This window comes from Amblyraja radiata, chromosome 2 (genome assembly GCF_010909765.2).
Source record: "Amblyraja radiata isolate CabotCenter1 chromosome 2, sAmbRad1.1.pri, whole genome shotgun sequence".
Taxonomy (NCBI): Eukaryota; Metazoa; Chordata; class Chondrichthyes; order Rajiformes; family Rajidae; genus Amblyraja; species Amblyraja radiata.
In genome coordinates, this window is record NC_045957.1 from 108872701 (window position 1) to 108895292 (window position 22592).

The 22592-nt window shown below is 41.5% G+C and overlaps 1 protein-coding gene across 1 annotated transcript; it reads left to right on the forward strand.

The window, feature by feature from the left end:
• Positions 1-8329: 8329 nt before the first annotated feature.
• On the forward strand, positions 8330-22270 carry LOC116966885 (type III intermediate filament-like). The gene is made up of 9 exons (XM_033013247.1): positions 8330-8961; positions 10302-10362; positions 14717-14812; positions 14946-15107; positions 16125-16250; positions 19681-19901; positions 20841-20884; positions 21664-21749; positions 21844-22270. Exons 1-9 carry the CDS (start codon positions 8435-8437, stop codon positions 21877-21879), a joined length of 1359 nt encoding a protein of 452 aa, XP_032869138.1. The 5' UTR covers positions 8330-8434; the 3' UTR covers positions 21880-22270.
• The last annotated feature ends 322 nt before the right edge of the window (positions 22271-22592 follow it).

A 22592-nucleotide genomic window follows, 5' to 3' on the forward strand; every position in this document is an offset into this window, starting at 1 on the left:
AGAGGAGAGATTAGAAGAGAAACTCTAAAATAAAGAATTTTACAAATGTAACACACAATATACTGGATCAATGTGCTAATTTACTACCAATCAGAAGAAAGCCATAAGGCTCATGCAGGCTTCCAACTGAAACATTCCATATGGAGGGAATTGGAATCATTGACTGGGAAATCATATTGGTTCAAGGGTTGTGTTTGCAAAAGATGGCCACTGATAATAGAAACATCCCAGATGCAGGTGAAAGTCAGGAAAGTGTAAATTGGTCCGCTATTTAAGGTGATTTACAATTCATGGGATTATTCTTCCCCTCTACTGGCCAGTTAAATAATGTGCCTCGTTCAAACTCCATTATGTTTTCAACAAAATCTTGCCCACCTGTGCATTAGCGCAGAGCCTCTGGAGGGCTACATGTAAATGAGAGCAAAGAGCAGATCTTTGAAACCTGACTAAAAAGGTTCAGGGGTGGTGTTTGCAATAGATGGCCACTGATAATAGAAAAAAAACAGATTGACAGATAACCAATTCAACTTGGATTTTCAACACCAACTGAAGTTGCTTGACTTTGAGACGAGGTAATATCGATGTTCAACTCAAGTTAGTGCTCCATAAATGCTCATGTAAATGTATTCGTATACTAAAATTACCATCCACTTTTAGAACATGTATTAAGGTTAATGTTTTGGTTCATCTTTGGGGAGTTGCTAAAGGAATGATTAGGGAACCGAGCAATAGCTTTGGTTTTAGCTTAGTTGTAGGGAATTTCATAGTCTCAATGACTGGATAGAAACATAGAAAATAGGTGCAGGAGTAGGCCATTCGGCCCTTCGAGCCTGCACCGCCATTCAATATGATCATGGCTGATCATCCAACTCAGTATCCTGTACCTGCCTTCTCTCCATAGCCCCTGATCCCTTTAGCCACAAGGGCCACATCTAACTCCCTCTTAAATATAGACAATGAACTGGCCTCAACTACCTTCTGTGGCAGAGAATTCCACAGATTCACCAGTCTCTGTGTGAAAAAAGTTTTTCTCATCTAGGTCCTAAAAGACTTCCCCCTTATCCTTAATAGTTATTGGATGTTAGATATACAGCTTGGCAATTTAGCAACTGTGTAAATTGAGAGAGGTGATGTATTAGAGATGAAAGTCATCTGTATAAATGTTGACCTGATAACCACAGTTTGTGAAGTGTTTCAATCCACTTCTTCACACAGACTATGAGGTCAATGGGCCTGCTGTCATAAACGCAAGCATATTTTCTGAACAAAGACAGATTTAAGAGAATTAATAAGGAAACCTGGAATGTTAGCTGGGATGGCAAGAATGGGGCAAAGAGGGAGACAATGAGGTAGTGCAAAATGTGTAAGAAATAGCAATCTTTGTTATGCACTTTTACTATATCCTGCTGAATAATAGCTGAAATGGAAGCTAAATTTCAATTAAAATTTCAAAAGCGAATTAGACAAGTTCTTGAAAACAAGATTTTGCAGGACTCTGCAATTGTTCCTATTTTCTGGAACCATCATGAGAGTTTATCCCTAAGCAAACACACTTACCTGAATCGAAAACTCTTTCTGCGAACCATCCTATGAACCAGTGTTCTGGTGTTTTGGTATTTATTCTTCTCCATGGATTGTCACCATGTCGTGGCGGAGAAGCTTGTGTGGTTCTGAGATCCTGAGGGCGATGCCGTCTGGAGCTATGCTCCTGGTAGGGCCACCCATGGTGGTAAGGTCAAGGGGGAGGAGTCTGACAAAGAGCAATCCAACCAAGACAGCATTGGTGGAACAGGCGGAGGATGATGGCTGACCTTAATGGAGCATCACAAGTCGGCTGGGAAGGCAGATGAAGGCTGCAGCAGAAAAGGGTCTCCGGCCGTCTTGGGCTCCGTGCCACTGAAGCTTGACCCAGATCTGTCAAGGATTGTATGGTGGCTGTCAGTTCACCAGTCTCCCCACGTTAAACAAAGTCACGCACTGGCGTCCTACATCCTTGGAGACACCCATGGTCAGCCATGACTGAAGGGGGCCTAAGACGTATTTATTATTTCCAAATTGCTTATCTGTATTCTAACATGAATTTTAATGTAATACAAATTTCATCATCCCTGAACTGAAATATTGACTGGTTTCTCTTTCCACAGATACTGCTTGACTGGTTGAGTTCTTCCAGCAGTTGTTATTTTGTTTCAGCATCTGCAGTTTTATTTGTTTTCCGTATAGGTTTTATGCCTTTTCCACATCTTTTTCCACAGATGTTACTGGCCTATTGAGTATTTCCACAATTTCCTGTTTATTTAATTATTAATCCATAGAGCATGGAAACAGACTTGCCCACTCCAACCAAAATGTCCCATCCACTCTAGTCCCACCTGCCCATGCACAGCCCTTATCCCTCTAAACCTTTCCTAGCCATGTACTTGACCAAATGTCTTCTCAAATCTCTAGACTATTTGTGATTCCATACACCCAAATTAAGTGACCAACTCATTAGCTGCTTTTTGATAACACCTTCAGTTATGTAGTTGTAACAAATCCATTAGCTAAAACAGAATGCGGAATGCTGCAGTTCAAGAAGGAGACTCATCAATTCTTTATCAAAGTAAATTTGAAATGGCTAATGCGGTGACATTGCCAGGGATGCTAAAATTCCACAATTATATTTAAATGCCTTGCTACATTGCCTGACCTGCAAATTTTTTCCTGACTACTTTTCTCCCACAATAATGACATGTGACAATAAAGTTTGTTGAATCATTGAATCATTGAAAGTTCTAGAAATATTCAACGTCCAGCCACATCTGTGAGAAGAGAAATAGTTAACATTTTAGATCAGACATTTCATCAGAACTGGAAAGAAGACCAAAGAAGCTTGCGAAGCTGGGGGTTTTATTCATGTCATTTGTACTAAGATACAGTGATAAACTTTGTTTGCTGCTATGTAGTCAAGTCATATTGTTCATGAGTACAATCAGGTGATGCTCAAGAATAACACGTAGTGCAAACAGAAAATTTAGAGCACAGAATGTAGTGTTGCAGCGTTATAGTGTTATAACTGCAGAGAAAATGTAGTTAAAAAATCTGCAAGGGTCGCAATGAGGTAGGTTGGGAGATTGGAACTTCATCTTTATTATAGGACCATTCAGTAGTCACATAACCATGGGAAAGAAACTGTCCTTGAATCTGCTGATTACATGCTGTCAAGCTTTTTTTAACCTGCACGACAGGAGAGGGGAGAAGTGGAGATGTTACTGTTTTCCCGAGGCAGTGTAAAATGTAGATGGAATTGATGGGGTGGGGGGAGGTTGGGGGGGGGGGGGGGGGGGCTGATCTGTCTGATGGATTGGGCTTCATCCACAGTGCTTTTGTGTGTGCTGTAGCCCTGGACAGAGCAGTTGCTAAACTAAGCTCTGATGCATCTGGATAGAATGCTTTCCATTGGGCATCTGTACAAAGTCATTGGAAATGGTGAACCCGGAGCGACCATAGCGTTAATGTGTAGGAAGGAACTGCAGATGCTGGTTTACACTGAAAGTGGACACAACTGCTGGAGTTACTCAGTGGGACAAGCAGCATCTCTGGATAGAAGGAATGGGTGACTTTTCTTCAGACTGGGTCACACTGTGGAGCCGGGAAGCCAGACCTCGAGAAGCCAGTCGCTGAGCCCGTCCCCTGCTCATCCCCGGAGAACCAGAGAGGAGGGTGGAGAGAGATGGCAGTGACGGCGGACGCAATGTGCAAAGGAGCCGTAGGAGGAACCAGGGTCTTACACTCTGTGCTCTCACGGTCAGCTGCTGGAGATGTCCCCAGGGCACAGAGAGGGATGATTGTTAACTGGCCAATATGAGAATCTGGTCCAAGGCAATGGCTGGAGGCCCTGCAGCATCCTGGGGCTTGACTGGATCGGGACCCGCTGCAAGAGGCCGAGCAAGCGGACCTGACATGGCCTGCAGTGGCACAGAGCAGTGGTGCAGCCGGAGAGCATGCCTACAGCTTCGCTTGGTCAAGCCGACCCTGCAACACCACCAGGTCGATGGGCCTTTATGGCCAGCTGCACGAAGTTACTTTAACTTCGACTTTGAAAATGGCGTCAAATGTGGCGACCCTTGTATGTTGTCACAGTGGACTATTTCTATACACTTTGTACTTCATCTAGGACGGCACGGTGGCGCTGCAGTAGATTTGCTGCCTTATATCACCAGATTCCCGGGTTCGATCCTAACTACTGACTCTCGCTGCTGCCTGTAGTGAGTTTGTACGTTCTCCCTTTGACCTGCGTGGGTTTTCTCCGGGAGCTCTGGTTTCCTCCCACACTCCAAAGACATACAGGTTTTAAGCTAATTGGCTGAGTAAAATTGAAAGTTGTCACTAGTGTGTGTGGCATAGTATTAGTGTGCAGGGATCGCTGGTCGGTGCGGACTCGATGGGCCGATGGGCTTGTTTCCACGCTGTATCTCAAAACTAAACTAAACTACGATTGTGCTTAAATGTAATGTGACAATAAAAAACCATTGAACCATTGAAGTGATCACGCAATCTGTGTTTGGTTTCTGCAATGAAGGGGAGACCATGTTGTCACCACCAAATGTAGGAGACTAGGATGGCAGAAGAGCAAGTGAATCGTTACTGGACCTGGAAGGATGTGGCACAATGCCTATAAGTGCAAGGGAAAGTGCCGTAGAAGGGCACAACAAACATTGAGAAGTGGGGGACCTGGTAGGACCAAAAACAAGATGGTCACTCTATCAGGGAAATCCTCCATGTAGCTTTACAAGCTTCATGTGGTCTCATTTCCAGATCTGAGGAAGGGTCTTTGACCTGAAACATGGGCACTGTTTATTTATCCGTAGGCGCGGTCGGATTTGCTGAGTATTACCAGGGTTTTCTTTTTGTTCTAGTTCTGAAATTTTTGATTTCCAGCATCTTCAGTCAGAGGTTGGTGAACCTGTGACATACATTGCCACATATGGCTGTGGAGGCCAAGTCAATGGATTGACAGATCACCAAGGCGGAGATTGACAGATTCTTGATTAGTACGGTTGTCAGGGGTTATGGGGAGAAGGCAGTAGAATGGGGTTGAGAGGGAAAGATAGATCAGCCATTATTGAATGGCAGAGTAACTTGAATGGCCGAATGACAGACAGGAAGCAGCATGTGAGGCTGGGAAAGCACATCTCGGACCCACAGCATAAGAGCACCGCAAGGCTGCGACCTCTCTCCTCTCCTCTACTCTCTTTACACCAATGACTGCACCTCCACAGACTCCTCTGTCAAGCTTCTCAAGTTTGTGGACGACACAACCCTGATCATCGGGAGGAGGAGCCATCTTGGGGAACGGCTGCTAACCAGCAGCCGTTCGTTTAATTCATTTTGTTTCCAGTTTTTTAGTAAGTCTTGTTTTTTGTTTGTAGGAGAAATTGACTTCCTAATGTGGGGGGAAGGAGGTAATCTTAATTCTAGGTCCCTACCTGGTCGGTGAGGCAGCTTTTTCTCCGGGCTGCCCGTCGACCCGTCCTCGTGGCCTACCAGCGGGCTTGGAGCGCCGTTTCCTGGCGGGGACCGCCCGGCACCTCAGCTTCATTGGCGGCACAGAGCTGGAGCGATATCGTGGAGTGGAGCGGGCGATGCCTTGCCTGGGTCGCCGCGCTGGAGCTCCGGTGAGCTGTGACCGCCGTGTTCAACACCTCCGGGCTGCGGGTCTGCGGAGCGGAGCGGGCGGCGCCGACTTTAACATCGGGAGCCTGGGAGCTCCAACCCGGTGCGTCCCTGTCGGCTTCGGAAGCCGACAATCCCCTGCTAGGAAGCGGCCGTTCCAGGTGGCCCAGCCACTGTGAGGACTCTCCCGACGCCGGGGCAACTCCACCCGGCCAGAACGGCCAGGAACATCGGGCCTCCGTAGAAGCAATAGCGGTGGCCTCAATAGGCCTGACTTTTGGGAGAACTGGGGTTGGGGACTGGACTTTGTGCCTTCCCCCACAGTGGTAACCACTGTGGGGGGATGATTTTTTTGTATGTAGTTACTATATTAGTCTGTGTCCAAGATGGCTGTCGGAAGGGAGAGTGGACGCTGGCGCGCTTTAGCTGCCGCTGCTCTCTCTTCACATTGTGTTTTTTGATTTTGTGTCTTTGGAGCGATTTCTATCTTTAATTTGTATATTGATGATGTCCTTATTATTTATTTTTCTCCGACTATATGTTTTTTTCTCTTCTGTTAATCTTTGTAAGGTGGCCTTGAGATTTGAAAGGCGCCCGAAAATAAAATTTATTATTATTATTATTATGATTGGACTGATCCAGGATGGGGAGGAATTTGCCTACAGACAGGAAGTGGCACAGCAGGCGTCCTAGTGCCATCGCAACAATCTGGTGCTCAATGCTCTTAAGACAGGGGAATTGATTGTGGACTTTAGGAGAGCTCCCCCTCCCCTCATCCCACTCACCATCAACAACACCACAGTCATATCTGTGGAGTATTTTAAGTTCCTGGGAACCATCATCTCCAAGGACCTTAAATGGGGGGCCACCATTGATTCCACAGTCAAAAAGGCACAACAGAGGATGTACTTCCTGCGGCAGCTGAGGAAGCACAATCTGCCACAGGCAATGATGGTCCAATTCTATATGGCCATCGTAGAGTCTGTCCTCGCCTTCTCCATCACGGTCTGGTTTGGCTCAGCCACCAAGCACGACACCCGGAGGCTGCAGCGAATCTTCCGATCAGCTGAGAAGGTTGTTGGCTGCAACCTTCCCTCCATGAAAGGAGTGGGTAAGATAATCTCTGCCCCTCTCACCCTGGCCACAAACTCTTTGAATCACTTCCCTCTGGAAGCTGCCACAGCCAGAATAAAAACAGCTTTTTTCCACGAGTAGTAGCTCTACTCAATAACCAAAAATCTGTAGCCTCCTTTTGCTCTGGTATTTTATTATTAATGTTTAATGTTTTATGTGTGATTCCTAGTTGTCACTGTATATCATGTTGTCACTTGCCAGCGGAGCACCAAGTCAAATTCCTTGTATGTGAACATACTTGGCCAATAAACTTATTCATTCATTCATTCATTCACTTTGTGTTTTCTCTGTTTACAGGTTTAGAGATTATAGTCACTCGAGGTAAGATACGGGTGGGGGTAGGTGAGTGAGGAGACGAAGGGCAACTTTATCAAAATGACTACAGTTGGATTTGTGGTCGACGAGTTGTTGCCATGGCGCTGAATTATTCGACGACAGACAAAAGGCGCCCTCAGTGGAAGTTGTTCAAGTATCTGCGTGAGAGGAAAACGCCCACCCTTCTCCATGAAATGCCCTTTTCTCCCAGACTATAAACGTTTTACAATTGAATCCAAAGCAAAGGTAGTTGAAAATAAAAACGAAATAGACTTAAGTATTAATCAGGACAAATTGTTCTAACCCGTTATGTTATACGGTTACAGCGGGGTTGAAACTCACAAAACTAACAGGAGCGGAGAGGGCGTTTTCTTTCAAGAAACATTCCAACTATTGAAACGAGTTTGGGCTGTGCAAATTCTAAATGCACAACCACGTCAATTAACGGAATATTTGAAGTTTGCAGATGGGATTGTAAATAAGAAGTGGCTTTGAGGTTTAACGGTTCTTAAGATGCCTAGAAGTTACAGCGTGGAAGCCTAACTGCGCCGCCCCGCTCGCAGAGCCAAGTACCCCACCCAGAAAGGGAGAGAAAGCTGTATCATGGGTTCTATTCAGACTCCTATCACACACACACACACACACACGGTGGAAATCCCACAGACGTGCATTTTTAGGGCGATTTTGTGAGTTTCACTGACGAGTCAAGTATTGCGAGACAATATGAAACCAGGATTTTCATGAACAACCACCATGGTGAATGTTATTAAACAAAATTGAATATATTCATCTGCTGATAATTGCTTTCGTGGTTTCTGCCGCCAGAATTTAGTTTTAACTCCGTGTTATAATGAACTCTGGCGATATTATTGCAAAATACTGCCATGAAATCAACTAATGTGTGAGTCTGAATAGTGCGATTTCGGTTGTTTAATAGTCACGAAAGAGTTGGGTGCCAGCACAGTCAGTCAATAGTCATCCATTGGGATTAGGGGATCTGATACACGACATACTTGAGCAAAAAAGCAGCAGCGTCTCACTCTTAAATTCCAAATGTCCAGTCCAATCTCAAGACGAAAGACCAAAAAATAGCCCTGCCTCCAAGCTGTAAGTGGTCCAACAAAGCCGCTGCTAACTGGGGAGTGGTTGTTGCAACGCCAATCATAGCATCAGCGCCCGTCTCGTTTCTCGTCGTGGGAGTACCAGGAGCGCTCCCTATAAATGCAGAACCTCTGCAGGCAATCCCTCTCTTGCAGCTGAAATATTTGTGTTCGGGCAAAACAACTTCCAAACGCAGCATCTTAACAAGGGAAAAGGGATACCAAAAAAAATGAGTCATCAAAGTGTCTACCGCAGGATGTTTGCAGAAAAACCCGCTAGAAGTTCGGTGACCCGTCGCTCCTATACGGTTCGATCGAATGCGGGGCCCGGCATGATCATCCCTTCTTCCTCCAGAGCTAATTACTCGATGAGGCCGATCCAGGCTCGAACCGCCAGGTCCGTCAGGAGCAGTGCTCCATCCGTGGCTATGGGGAGCAATGCTCTGAACTTTTCCTTAGTGGATGCCTTGAACTCGGAGTTCAAGGTGAACCGCAGCAATGAGAAGGCTGAGATGATTCAGCTGAACGACCGCCTGGCCAGCTTCCTGGATAAGGTGAGGGGCCTGGAGCAGCAGAACAAGATGCTCCTGGCTGAACTGGAGCAACTGAAGGGGAAGCGCCCATCCAAGATCGGGGACATGTATGAAGAGGAGTTGAGGGAGTTGCGCCTCCTGATCGACCAGATCAGCAACGACAAGTCCCGCGTAGAGATGGAAAGGGATAACCTGGCCGATGATCTTCAGAAGTTGAGAGAGAAGTAAGTCAGATGTCATTTTCACTTTTTTGGGGTCGGACGGTGGGCGGGTTCGTTTCACACCTCGGAGAGAGAAGTGCAAACCAGACAAGAGATTGTCTTAACGTCCCCCTTAATCCAAAGGGAGAACAATTCTCGCATTGATGTGCTCCTCGCGTATCTGCAAAATTGGGAATATCTTTCACTTTAAGGCATCACCAACGCCTTGTACAGCTGTAACATGGGGGTGCCACCATGTACACTCAATTCCTTGACTGAGAAACGCCAGCGTAACTAAACCCCTTCTTCCCCATCCTATTTGCCTGCGACGCCACTTTCAGAAAACTATATATTTGTACTGCTAAACGCCTCTGTTCTACATCACTCCCCAGGGTCCTATCGTTCACTGTGAAAGTCCTGCCCCAGTCTCACTTCCCAAAAGGCAACTCCTTATACCTAAATGTGTAAGAAAGAACTGCAGATGCTGGTTTAAACCGAAGATAGACACAAAAAGCTGGAGTAAATCAGCGGGATAAGCAGCATTTCTGGAAAGAAGGAATGGGTGACGTTTCTGGTCGAGACCCTTCTTCAAGACTGATGTAATGTCTCGACCCGCCCATTCGTCGCCCGCCCATTCCCTCCACATATATTGCCTGACTCGCTGAGTTCCTCCAGCATTTTGTGTCATGACAACTGTCCCGTTGTTTTATTTTGTAGTGAAAGTCTTTTAGTTGATGTGCCGCATTCGATGGGGTGTTTGCAGTTTGGTCTCTGCGGATTCCCCGCTGCTTTTGTTGTATTGATGTGACTGCTTTGAACAGGGGCAGAAGTGACTCTCTGCATTGATCAGGGGCGTGAAAGACGCGAAACTCCCCGCGGGCAGTAACTCCGGTGTTAGAAGGGGCGTTGGATAAATTATTCTTGATTTTGAAAGAATGTTATCTGCCGGCACGGCAATGCGTGAAAGGCATTTCACATGTCGATACTTTTGAAGAGATTCACATTATAATTAGCTTTACAAGTATGAATGCTGCCTGAATTCAAACTTGGGCTGACAACAAGTAAGCTTCTTAGCTGAGTTCCTCCAGTATGTTGTGCCTAATCAATGGGCTCAGAGCTTCTGTGAGGTCGCCCCGTTGTAAAATCTGGCATGAAGCGAGCCGTTCCTAATATTTCGATTGTATTAGAACTGTACAGAGATACGTGCAAACGCTTGATCACAAAATGCTGCCTTTACAAAATAATAGATTCGGGTAACTTCATTACATTGGGCAGTGAAACAAATACTGCGCGAATAATTAACAAAACAAATCGCCCCAGACCGAAGTTGAATGACAATCAAAAGCCTACACTTTTTTTTACAGGTTTCAAGATGAAGTTATTCAGCGCGAAGATGCGGAAAACAACCTGGCAGCTTTCAGACAGGTGAGGATGTGATCTGACTTTCGCCCCAATCTCCCGCATTTCACAACCCTATCTCAGGAGGGAGGAATGAAGTATATAGACGCATTGGCCGACAATTCCCCTCAATCCGGCCACGGGGGACACGCCCAGTGAATTGCGCCACTCCTAATGCAAAACAGTGTCTCGGGAGTGGCTCAAAAGCCTTCCCATTAATCAGCCCTCCGTTATTCTGAGTTGCCTTGTAGGCGTTCTCTGGAATGACTATTACTCTGGTACCCGGCTTGTCTCAAAGACCTATCTGAAAGCAAATAAAGGAAAACTATTAACATTCGAATCCTATTTTATATAACATTTTGATTACTAGTTCTGCAAAGATTGGTGAAGGTCTTGCCAATATTTGCACCATTTTGCTGCCCTTCCAATCATGATACTTTTTCCAAGCAGTTATGATTCAACCTATGCAGGATTTTGTTTTTACTTGATCTTTGCACCGGGAAAGTGAAAGAGCAGGATAAAGAATAATTTAATATTCCTGGCTGTTACTTGCTGCTTCTGATCCTTGATCTTACTTGCTGTTGGAATCAGGTTAGGTGGGTTGAAATTGCACCAGAATGTCAGGAGTATATGACCAATGGTTTGGGGCAGCATTTGTTTGGCAAGGGAACAAAGACATTTGTTTGATGAGGGGATTCACAACTAAACCTGATGTTGTTCTTACTGTCTGTCTGTCTATTGGCATGCATATCCAATGAGTAATTATCAAGAGTTAAACACTTAGCTGCATTCCCTAGTTCACAGGCTGCTGATGTTGGTGAAAATATCTTTAATGCCCTGGCCATCATTAATTAATTCAGCATAGATCAGGAGCCAAAGCTTTGAGGTAGCAAAATAAAATGTGATCCACTGACTCGCTGAGTCAGCAGCATATTTTGCTGATGATATTCTGGAGCCACTGTTTAGAAACACAAAAGAGTTGTGCCTGGATGGCACGGCCTGCAATTTCTTTCTCTTCCTGAGGAAGTGGCTGGTTTATGGTTGTTGATTACGTGCTGGCCCTTTCTTTCTGAAGTTCATTTTGCACAGATGTATTGGTTCAATTGCGGGCTAATGATCTACTTATCACTTTTGTATCCATGTTGCTCTCTTACGTATTCGATTTGCTACTTAAACTAAATAAAAATCGCCCAGTTTTGAAGGACTGCACCCAGGCATCTTCCAGGAGACCCTGGGTCAGTCCCTTTTACTGTAAACTTCAATCTTGAGAAACAGCACCACCTTGAGTTGGACCGAAAAGTTGATGCATTACCCATAAAAGCAACTGTTGAAATAATAGTGGCTCCAAGGAAGCAGCTGCATACTTTGTTCAGTAACGTAAAATGATCTCCTGCAGGGATTTGTCATGGAGTGTAGTTACACTGAATGCATGGCATGCCAGCAAATTAAAAAAAGTGAATGGGTGCCTTTGTGTACCAGGAAACTAGTGGATTAGTGCAGTTGCATTAGCAATGTGGCATCTTATGGATGAGAAAGCAACAAAGTTAAATTTTAATGACTGTGTATAAAAATGCTTTTGCCCTTTTACCGTCCAAAGTGGGTGGTCATCATATAAACATATAGGTACTCAATTTATTTTTTATTTGAAAATATTTATTGCTATGTTATTAGATAAAAAATAAACTGATTACCAATGATATGGCATCAACAGGGTAAATAATAAAACACTCAAATACAGTAATTACTATTTTATTTAGCTGTTATTTTTGATATTTCTATCCTTTAGGTAGCAATACAGAACATTTAAAATTAATGTAATATGTAATAATGAATTCTTATAACAAATTATAAAAATATTAATAATCACAATGCATTGAGAAGAATATACTCATATTTTAACTCAGCATGTTTAAGAACTGCGGATGCTGGAAAAATCGAAGGTAGACAAAAATGCTTGAGAGACTCAGTGGGTGAGGCAGCATCTATAGAGCGAAGGAATAGGTGACGTTTCGGGTCAAGACCCTTCTTCAGACTGAAGAATGGTCTTGACCGGAAACGTCACCTATTCCTTTACTCCATAGATGCTGCCTCACCCACTGAGTCTCTCAAGCATTTTTGTCTACTTTTAATTCATCATGATTTAGTCATATATGAAAAATTGGTCAAAATTTTGACTTTGATTCTGATCAATAATTTTCTTCTGCCAATGTCTAATACCAATGTGATATTAAAAATGTCTTCAGTCTGCCATGGGATTTGTCAGAGCTGCATTTTTGTGGCATTCATCTCAGACACATAAATTAAATGTATTTTCATGAGACCATTGACAGTTATATATGAGCCTGGTGTAATTGGTTGATTAATAATGCCGCAACCACATTGAAGTATGTATGGCCCACGTAACAAAAAATATATATTATTTCACTTCATAAGTAAATAATTTTCTCAAATATCCAGCATGACAGCTGCTACGTGATGGAATCGTAAAACTCATTGAAATTTGAAAAAGCTCAGCAGTCATGTGGATAAGCACTGGATAATTTTGTTTCCCTACTCAAATTAATTTGGAAACTTTATAATAACAGCCCCCCCACTGGTGTTACTGCATCAAAGCGCACGTTATAATTAATTTGGTCAGATGCTTGATCACCAAAGGATTCACTGCCAATTTAAAAATCACTTTATTATTTTTGGTAATCCCCTTAGCTCGAGAGCTATTTGTAGTTACAGCATGAATACACATGGATGATCTGGTACCAGAATAAAATTCTTAACTAACTTTCATTAGAATTATAGAATTCTCATTTTTAATGGAATAACACTTCTCTTTAAGGTGATGTATTTGAAAACTCATTTAAACAATGGTAGTTTCATCAACTGTGGATCTAATTCAATTCATAAAACAAATTAATTGTCATTTAAGACAATGACCATTTTTATATGAATTGCATTCTCTCAATTTCCAGTTATTAATGACAACCCTCATTCACTGCATAATCAGGGTTTGATTGATCATGAATGACTGAACTTGACATGAAAAAGATCACATGCTTGCATTGCTTTCTGCTTGAATATTGTCTACAGTTCTTTGTAGCTTCCCATTGACCCTGAATGTGAGACTCCTTTCCTCTAATTTGGTTTAAATGACAAGTGTCGCGTTTACAGATAAACATTTTCTATGGAGGGCAATCGTCAATGAAGATTGGTTGAATCAAATGCCTTGTTTCTGTGCTGTAACGTCTGTGCAACACAGTAGAGCTATGTTAATGTTTCCAGAAGGGGGCAGCACCAAATGGTGCTTCTGCCTGGAGCATCAAGAACTTTATGGTTATTCAAATGTGAAATCATTAAAGACGATAAAGAATGAATGTCAGAACGTTTTTTAGTATTTATCAAAATTAATTGTTGTGAACTCATTTTCCACATTTTTGTACACATTTTAGGCAGTTTTGTTTTATTTTTGTACACATTTTAGGCAGTTTTGTTTTATTTTTATGCACATTTTAGGCAGTTTTGTTTTATTTAGTTTAGTTTAGTTTAGTTTAGTTTAGTTTAGAGATACAACAGGCTCTTGGGCAATCTGAGTCCAAGTCTTTAAGAAGGAACTGCAGACGCTGGAAAATCGAAGGTACACAAAAATGCTAGAAAAACTCCATAGATGCTGCTGCACCCCCTGAGTTTCTCCAGCATTTTTGTGTACCTCCGAGTCCAAGTCGATCATTAATCACCTGTTCAGACTAGTTCTATGTATATTCCACTTTCTCATCCATTCCCTGCTCATTCGGGACAATTTACAGAGGCCGATTAACCTACAAACCTTTGGGATGGTGCAGGAAACTTACGCAGTCACGAGGGAGAACATGCAAACTCCACAGACAGTACCCGAGGTCGGGATTGAACCCAGGTCTCTGGCACTGTGCTGTATATAAGCAAATATTTAAGCTAATTTTCTGCTACTAGTCATTTAAATAACACATTCGCCTGAAGAATTAGCAATGAGTGGCATTATTAAATATTGTGTTAAAAATAGTTTGAATGCAGTCTTATTTGAAAGACAAAACTAGTAATGTTACTGAATCATCATTAAATAACCAATAATTTCAAAATCAACAAACTCATTGCCTATCAGAATTTTTCTATAAAAGTCAACAATTAATTAATAAATAACTTAATAAAACCCTAACATTTAAAAAAGCAAATGGTTGCTTTAGTACAAATGGAAAATGAATGAATGTGCCAATTTATGAATTATGATTACATTGCTATCTATAATAACTACAGCTTTTATCAGGTATCCTGACTATTTCACATTGGAACTTTTAGAATAACTGCAATCAATAAGTTATTTATGGATTTTATGTTTATCTATTGTCTGTAAAAGGATGTGGATGATGCCTGCTTGGCGCGCTTAGATTTGGAGCGTAAAGTGGAGACACTACAAGAAGAAATTATGTTCCTGAAGAAACTTCATGAAGAAGTAAGTATACACCATTATGTTGAATGATCATTAGTATAATATTTATATATAAAATACTATATCTTAAAGCATTTGGAACACACAACCTTGGCCAAGAGATGACCTGTTTCCTGTATTTATCTTATTACTTCAGGAAATTCTAGAACTGCAAGCTCAAATCCGAGATTCGCACGTCAAGATTGAGATGGATGTGGTCAGACCTGATTTGACTGCAGCACTCCATGAAGTGCGTTCTCAGTTTGATAAACTTGCTAATAAGAACATTGCTGAGACTGAGGAATGGTATAAATCCAAGGTAAGGCTTTTTGTTTTAATAGTCAAGATAAGAAAATTGATGTCAACCTATCAGCCAATGGAGGCCAAACTATCAGCTAATTAATCTCTAACCTGTAGTTTAGAACTTAGTCCTTCCCCCATGCCCAGCGGCTGTTTTCATGCTTTCACATATATTGTATCAAAATGGATCTTTTTCACATTCATATATCCCAACAAACATCTCCCAGCTAAACCAGCTCTATACTCAATCTCAATTGTATTTCTTAATTTCCAAATTATTGAGCAAAATCACAGCCTGCAATTGTTCTCACACCTTGTCTTTCGAACTGGACCATCTGTCCCCCCTCAACATATAATCCAATTTGTGCACTCTGATCACCCAGTCTTTTCCCCATCAATCACCAGTAACCATCCCATCCACTTGCCTATTTTTATAATCAGTTGCATGGCTACATGGAGAGAAATACAGTACAGAAATAGGACCTTCAGCCGACCAAATTCACTTCAACTATTATTTCACTTTCACTACCAAATTCACTTCTACTATCCAGCAATTACACTTATCCTACTATCCTACACTAATCACATTTTATTCTTCCCATACTCCCATCAACTCCCCCCAGAGTTTACCACTCACCCACACATGAACGACAAATGACCTTGGCTAATTAATTTACCAATCCAAATGTCTTTGGGATGTGGGTGGAAATCAGAGCATCCGGCAGAAATCCATAAGATCACAGGGAGAATGTACAAGCCCCACACAGCTGCCAAGGTCAGGAGTGACCAAGGTACGTGGTGCTGCGAGACAGTGACACTACTCACTGTACCACCATGCCATCCACTTTTCATTTAAAATATCCATATCTTTCACATCAACCAAACTAACGTGCAGGGATCTTTTTTTTTTCAATATTAAATTTGGTTAAGAGTGACAGAAATGTTGAATTTTTTTGTTTTTGTTTCGGAACATGGTAAAGGCAGAAATGCAATACTATAGTTAGATTTACTCATGGAATTCTGTGTGTTGGAACAGCTGTCTGACATAAATGATACTGCTTCTCGCAACACTGATGCTCTCCGCATGGCAAAACAAGAAAATAATGATTACCGCAGACAAGTCCAGTCACTGACCTGTGAAATTGATGCAATGAAGGGAGCGGTGAGTTGTCTAAATGCGTAAAATGAGACAAACTACATTAACAAACTACATTTATAAAATCTACTTAAATATCAAAACATCTGTGGAACAGATTATATAATGAAACCAGAGCTAGATTAAGAGAGAGCAGGATAGTGACCAAATGCCAGTCTGGCTGTTAGCATATCCCATAAATGTGTTTGAAAAGTAATGTGTAGGAAAGAATTGCAGATGCTGATTTGCAGAGAGGATTTGGAGACCCAGTCAGAAGAAGGTTCTTGACCTAAAATGTCACCCATTCCTTCTCTCCAAAGATGCTGCCCTGTCCTGCTAAATTACTCCAGCACTTTGTATCTGTCTTCTGTTTGAAAAGTAACCCAGTTAAAGAAAGAGGTTTAAGAAGCATCTCAAAGGAGATGAGAGAGTAAGAGGCAAAGAATTATAGTAGTGTAGGAGGATATATTTTTGCTATACCCATACCCTGTAACTGGCTTTACTCAGATAGGCACAGAAACAAATTAAAACAGCTCACAGATCAGTGGTGAATTTATCAAATAATTTGGTTTATTGAAGGCCTTAACAGTGCGCAGCAATGAGAAAAAAAAGTGTTTCAGAGATTCACTGTACCTACAGCATTTTATATTCTCATGACACAATGATTACTTGTGGATCTGAAATGTCATCATTAATCAATGTTTCTGTAACCTTTCATCTTTGACTTTCCCCAGAGGTATCTTTGACCCTATGTTTCCTACTATGTTCCTTTCTCCCATATATCTAATAAATGGGCAAAAGCCCCATTTCCAGGGTATTTTATTACTTTCAGCCTGGTTTACAACCCCTAATGTTATTCTATTTAAGCTAGCTGTGCCGAGAGCTAAATACATTCACACATCAATTTATACCGCCTATTTTGTTCATTTTCCCATCCTGCATCCCCAGTATGTGAGCTCTAAGGTTAAACAGATTATAACCTATTCATCTTCCTTATGATTTCCACATTTCCGGCAACATTAGGAATTGCAAAGAAGTTGTAGGCAGCGGAAGGTAAAGGGCCTGTCCCACTTTCACAACCTAATTCACCACCTTTTTTACTCGCGGACATTTTTCATCATGCTAGAAAAAACGGCCCGACCTACTTGATGCCACGAGTACCTACGACTAGCCTCACGGCCTGCTACAACCTACCTACGACCTCGTGACGACCATGCTGCGAGTATGAGTCATGGGCAAACTCGGCAGAGGTCGTGAAAGTGGAAAGTGGGACCCAAAGGCCGCCAGTGTGAAGCAATTAAAACTTGAGAAGAACACCAGACCAGTTGGAAGTGCAGAGATCTGGATGGTGAATGAGCTGGGGAAAGTTATAGACATATTACAGAGGTACAGAAGAGAGAGGATGTCATAGAGCTGGAGAAGATATGTGATTGGAAGTTCCTGACAGTGTCAGATAAGACGTCAAGTCAAGGCGATTTTATTTTCATATGTAAAGGTACATAAAAACACAGAAAATAGGTGCAGGAGGAGGCCATTTGGCCCTTCGAGGCCGCACCACCATTCATTGTGATCACGGCTGATCATCCACAATCAGTAAGGCAGAGATCTGGAGGGTCAATGAGCATCGTGCCTGCCTTCGCCCCATATCCCTTGATTCCGCTGGCCGTTAGAGCTCTATCTTATGCACCTGGCCGACTTAGGTGATTTTTTCGGCGACTGCCGGCGACTGTCATAGTCGTAGCAGATCGTTGAAAAAACGGCGACTGGACCCCCCCTACAAAAATGTCTATGACAATGTCTACAACAACCTACCACCTAGTTGACGAGGCAAGCTACTGACATCCAGCGACTCATTAGGACGTCCAACTACGACCACACCTACGACAACCTACGTCCACCCGCGACAAGCTACGACCCTGTCGGCGACAACTGAAGACAACTTAAGACAATTCAGTCGCTGGTACCTGTCGCTGGTTGACGTAGGTTGACGCTAATGGAATTCACCGAAGTCAGCACCGGCGACATTCTACGTCATCCTGGTGACAACCTACGACAGCACCTACATCAGGAGAAGTCAAGCTACGCTCATTTCAAAATCCAGTGGCGACCAGAAAAACCCTACGATTCTTTGGGCGACTGAGGAGTCTACTCATGACCATACAGGCGACAACCCGACAACCATGTGGCGACAGTCCAGTCGCCTGTAGTCGCCTAAAAAATCGCCTAAGTGGGACAGGGGCATAACTCTCTTTTATATTCATCCTGTGAATTGGCCTCTACTGCCCTCTGTAGCAGAGAATTCCACAAATTCACAACTGTCTAGGTGAAAAAGTTTTTTGTCATCTCAGTTTTAAATGGCCTCTCCTTTATTCATAAACTGTGGCACTTGGTTCTGGACTCCTCATCATTGGGAAAAAAATTCCTGCATCTAGCTTGTCCAGTCCTTTTATAATTTTATACCTTTCTATAAGATTCCCTCTCCATCTAAATTCCAGTGAGTACAAGCCCACTCTTTCCAATCTGTCCTCATATCACAGTTCCGCCATCCCGGGGATTAACCTCGTGAACCTCGATACGGTGAGGTACAGGTACAATGAAAATCTTGCTAGTAGCAGCATCACAGGCACATAGACTCAGACAATGCAAAAAAACATGCAGTATGCATGACTCATACAAGACAGCGAAAAGACAATGGCTGTGTAAAAGCAAGACACTAGTGCAGAACACAATGCGAAAATATGGTAGAGGAAGAGGCAGTTTGTTGTTTTTCATTGCTGAGGTAAGATTAAGGTTGTGCAGGTTGGTTCAATAACTTGATAGGTTGTGAGGAGTGTGATTCAGGTATACTCCTGTAGCAAAAGAGGAGAGGGGGATTGAACAATTAATACCACCTTTTATGCACACACTCAGCTTGGACATGGTTGAAATTGAAAGATATTTAATTTTTTTCTACTAATATATTAATTAAATTGGTTTCAATAATCCAAATACCTTCGTAGATTGGAGATACTCAGAAGGTCAAGCAGCATCCATGAAGATAAAAATATAGTTAATATTTCAGATTAATGACCCTTTACCAGTAGTTTAGCCTGAAATGTTAACGTTCTCTTTTCACAGATTCTGCCAGTCCCATTGTTTCCAACATTTTCTGTTTTTATTATATATTCCTGAATCTTACTGTGAACAAGTTTAATTACCATACTATTTTATGTTGGGACTTGTAACAAGACATAAAATAGAGTAATAGGGCTTCAGTTTCTTCATTGTTACGCCAATTGAAAATATTCTCAAATGATCAGATTAGTTTACTGTCATAATAGTCACAATTTAAATGAAAGATGTTTTTTTTGTACTGCCAACAATTTGTACCTTAAGTTTCTGGCCATCTGAAAATTATGTTGATTCTAAACATAACATTTCAATTGAAATACCAACCTAATTTTATTCAATAAAACAGAATGAATCCCTTGAGCGCCAGATGCAGGAACTGGAAGAACGGTATAGCATGGAGCTCAATAATAGCCAGGACACCGTTGCCCAGCTCGAGGATGATACCGGTAATTTGAAGGATGAGATGGCTCGTCATTTGCAAGAATATCAGGAGCTATTGACGATTAAGATGGCTCTTGATATTGAGATTGCCACATACAGGAAATTGCTGGAAGGGGAAGAAAACAGGTATGGTTTTTTTTTGTTAAAAATCACTTTCTCACTTAAAATGTCTATTAAGTTAAAAGAGTTAAAAGATTTAGATGATAGTTGTTGCAAAATATATTTAGATAGGTTTCTTTATTTTGTAACTGCATTGATGTAAAGCTCAAAGATAAAACAACTTACTGTCTGAACTAAGATTGTATCACCGATAATTAGGATGCTCTTTGACCACATTGTGAATATAGAAGCTGATTAGCATTCTTGGCATGACTGTGGCAAGAATGATACTTTGCAAAATCTCAATAATAAAATCGGAATTAATGTTTCATAAATTCTATAAATATCCAATCTTGTAAAATCTACTAGTTCTTGAATAGGCTAATTACCAAGGATCAGATTCACCAACATTTTTTTTGCTGGGCAAAAAATGTCCCCATAAATATCCTTAAGTGAGGATAAAAAGTTACTAGAATCCCAAGCATACGGAAAAACAAGTCTCTTTAACTTGGGTTAGCTTTTGAAAGTGTAATAAAAAATGGATTTCACTTGATAGCAGGCAGACTTTTGAACTCTTACATTCATGAGATTCTTACAAATCTGTTCTATTGGCTCGTGAGGAACTTCTTGAAGAAGGAAAAAGATCCAAGTCATCAAGTTGAGTTTATTGTCATAAGCACAGATCTGGTGAGCCACGGGCACATTGAAAATCTTGCTAGCAGCAGCATCACCATTAGTACATAGATTTGGATGACACACAAACATAAATTACACATCATTCACACATAAATTCTACGAGATAGTGAAAAGAAAAAGACCGCACATGAACAATGTGGTACGATAGAGGCCAAAACCTTTGAGTCATTCGTTAGGAAGTTGGCAGTTAGTAGGATTCTGTAGAAGCATAAAGCTCAATGGAGCAAATTATTTACTTCATCATTATTTGTATGTTGTATTTTTATTCAGGATTTCAATGCCTTTGCCCTCATTCGGATCTCTGAGCCTTGCTGGTAAGTTATTTCAGAATTAAATGTATGAGTAAATGTTTGCATGGACAATTACTACCGTGAAGACATATTTCTTCAGTTCGTCTAATATATTCTTTGCATAAAGATTTTATGAGTATTACGGACAAATTACAAGCTGCTGGGCTCATTCCATTCAGTTCAACAATAACATTTGAGAAGCTGCTTCATGATGCATGATCATATGTTCCAATACATTTGACTGAAAATCTAACATGTAGGAGGCAATAGTAATTAATGTTGGTATATGAGATGAAGAACTAGATTGTCCTTCTTGTGGAAAAAGTAATGGTGGTTTAGGGCTTCATCTAATACCCATAGACGGAATTCCACCAGGGACGGAATATGCAGTTTTTGACCTCCTCCGCTATGGAAACAGTAAAGCTAATTGCAACATCCATCACTCACTCAGCTTAGATCAACCAACTCACTCAGACCAGGGATCAACAAGTTCAGGGCTACTTACAATGTAGTGACTTTACGATGAGTGGGCAAAGACAAGCATACCGATAAACGTGGCATCCCAAACATTGTTACTGTATTTCTACTTCCTTACTAATGAGTATATCTTATAAATATAAGTAGTAAAAGGAAGTCCAAGCCTTCGCCTCAATGATATGTTGCCTGAAGTAACACAAGATAAAATAATGTTTAAGGCTTGCCTCACCCGCTGAGTTTCTCCAGCATTTTTGTCTACCTTCGATGTTCTAGCATCTGCAGTTCCTTCTTAAACAAGATAAAAATAATTATATCTTTCATTATAGATGCCATGTATGAACAGCAGCCATTTGAAAATCGCACATCAAAGAAGAAAATTGTCATTAAGACTGTTGAGACCAGTGGTGGAGATGTTAGTATAAACATTCATAAAAGTCTATTGAAAGAATGAGCTTATTTTAAGAGCTGATATATAAAGTATATTCAACCATTTTTTTAAATTGCAGGTAATCAGTGAAACTACCCAGAAAATTGAAGACTGAACATGGTTAGCAGTCTGAAAAATGCTCAATATGCACATTGAAGCTGCAGCTATTTCAAAATATAAGTGCTAGATGAGATTATTGCTCCTCCTCTTAATCCAGCAGATTACTGTTGACCTTATTGTGCCTTTCTGCATCTAATTGAAGAGTGCCAGATTCAATAAAGTTTTATTGTAAGCTTTATAGAAAAAGTAAAAATACAGTAAATGGCTTTACCGAAGTTATATTACCCTCTGTTTACGAAGAGAGTCACTAGTTTACAATTGCACAGTGATGAATAGCAATACTTCACCAGTTTTGAATCTTTATTTACATTCAGTCACAATTGCTTTGTATCTTTCCCCAGTAATTACCTGTAAGCGAGCTCTATTAAAACATTGACCAAATCCTCTCTTTTTGTTACCTGTTTTTTTCCCCCACACATTACCTGTTTTGCTAAAATAATTCTAATCTCCAAGGATTGCTCTTCACAGTTTCCCAGTAGGAAGCATGTAGAGCTGAAGTTATTTTGTGAAATTATGTGTTAATTGCCATTCAGCATGACATCTGAGCAGCACCAAATAATGAACATGCAACAGGCAGCATCTGTGGAGGGAAATGTTTAAGTTCAAGTGAGTTTATTGTCATGTGTCCCTGTGTAGGACAATGAAATTCTTGCTTTGCTTCAGCACACAGAACATAGTAGGCATTTACTACAAAACAGATAAGTGTGT

Excerpts from the sequence above, each read along its gene's own strand:
- LOC116966885 (XM_033013247.1), top strand. The coding sequence starts at position 8,435 with ATGAGTCATCAAAGTGTCTACCGCAGGATGTTTGCAGAAAAACCCGCT. Across the intron at positions 10,363-14,716 it reads ACCTGGCAGCTTTCAGACAG|GATGTGGATGATGCCTGCTT; the intron begins GTGAGGATGTGA and ends TGTCTGTAAAAG. Across the intron at positions 16,251-19,680 it reads TTGATGCAATGAAGGGAGCG|AATGAATCCCTTGAGCGCCA; the intron begins GTGAGTTGTCTA and ends TCAATAAAACAG.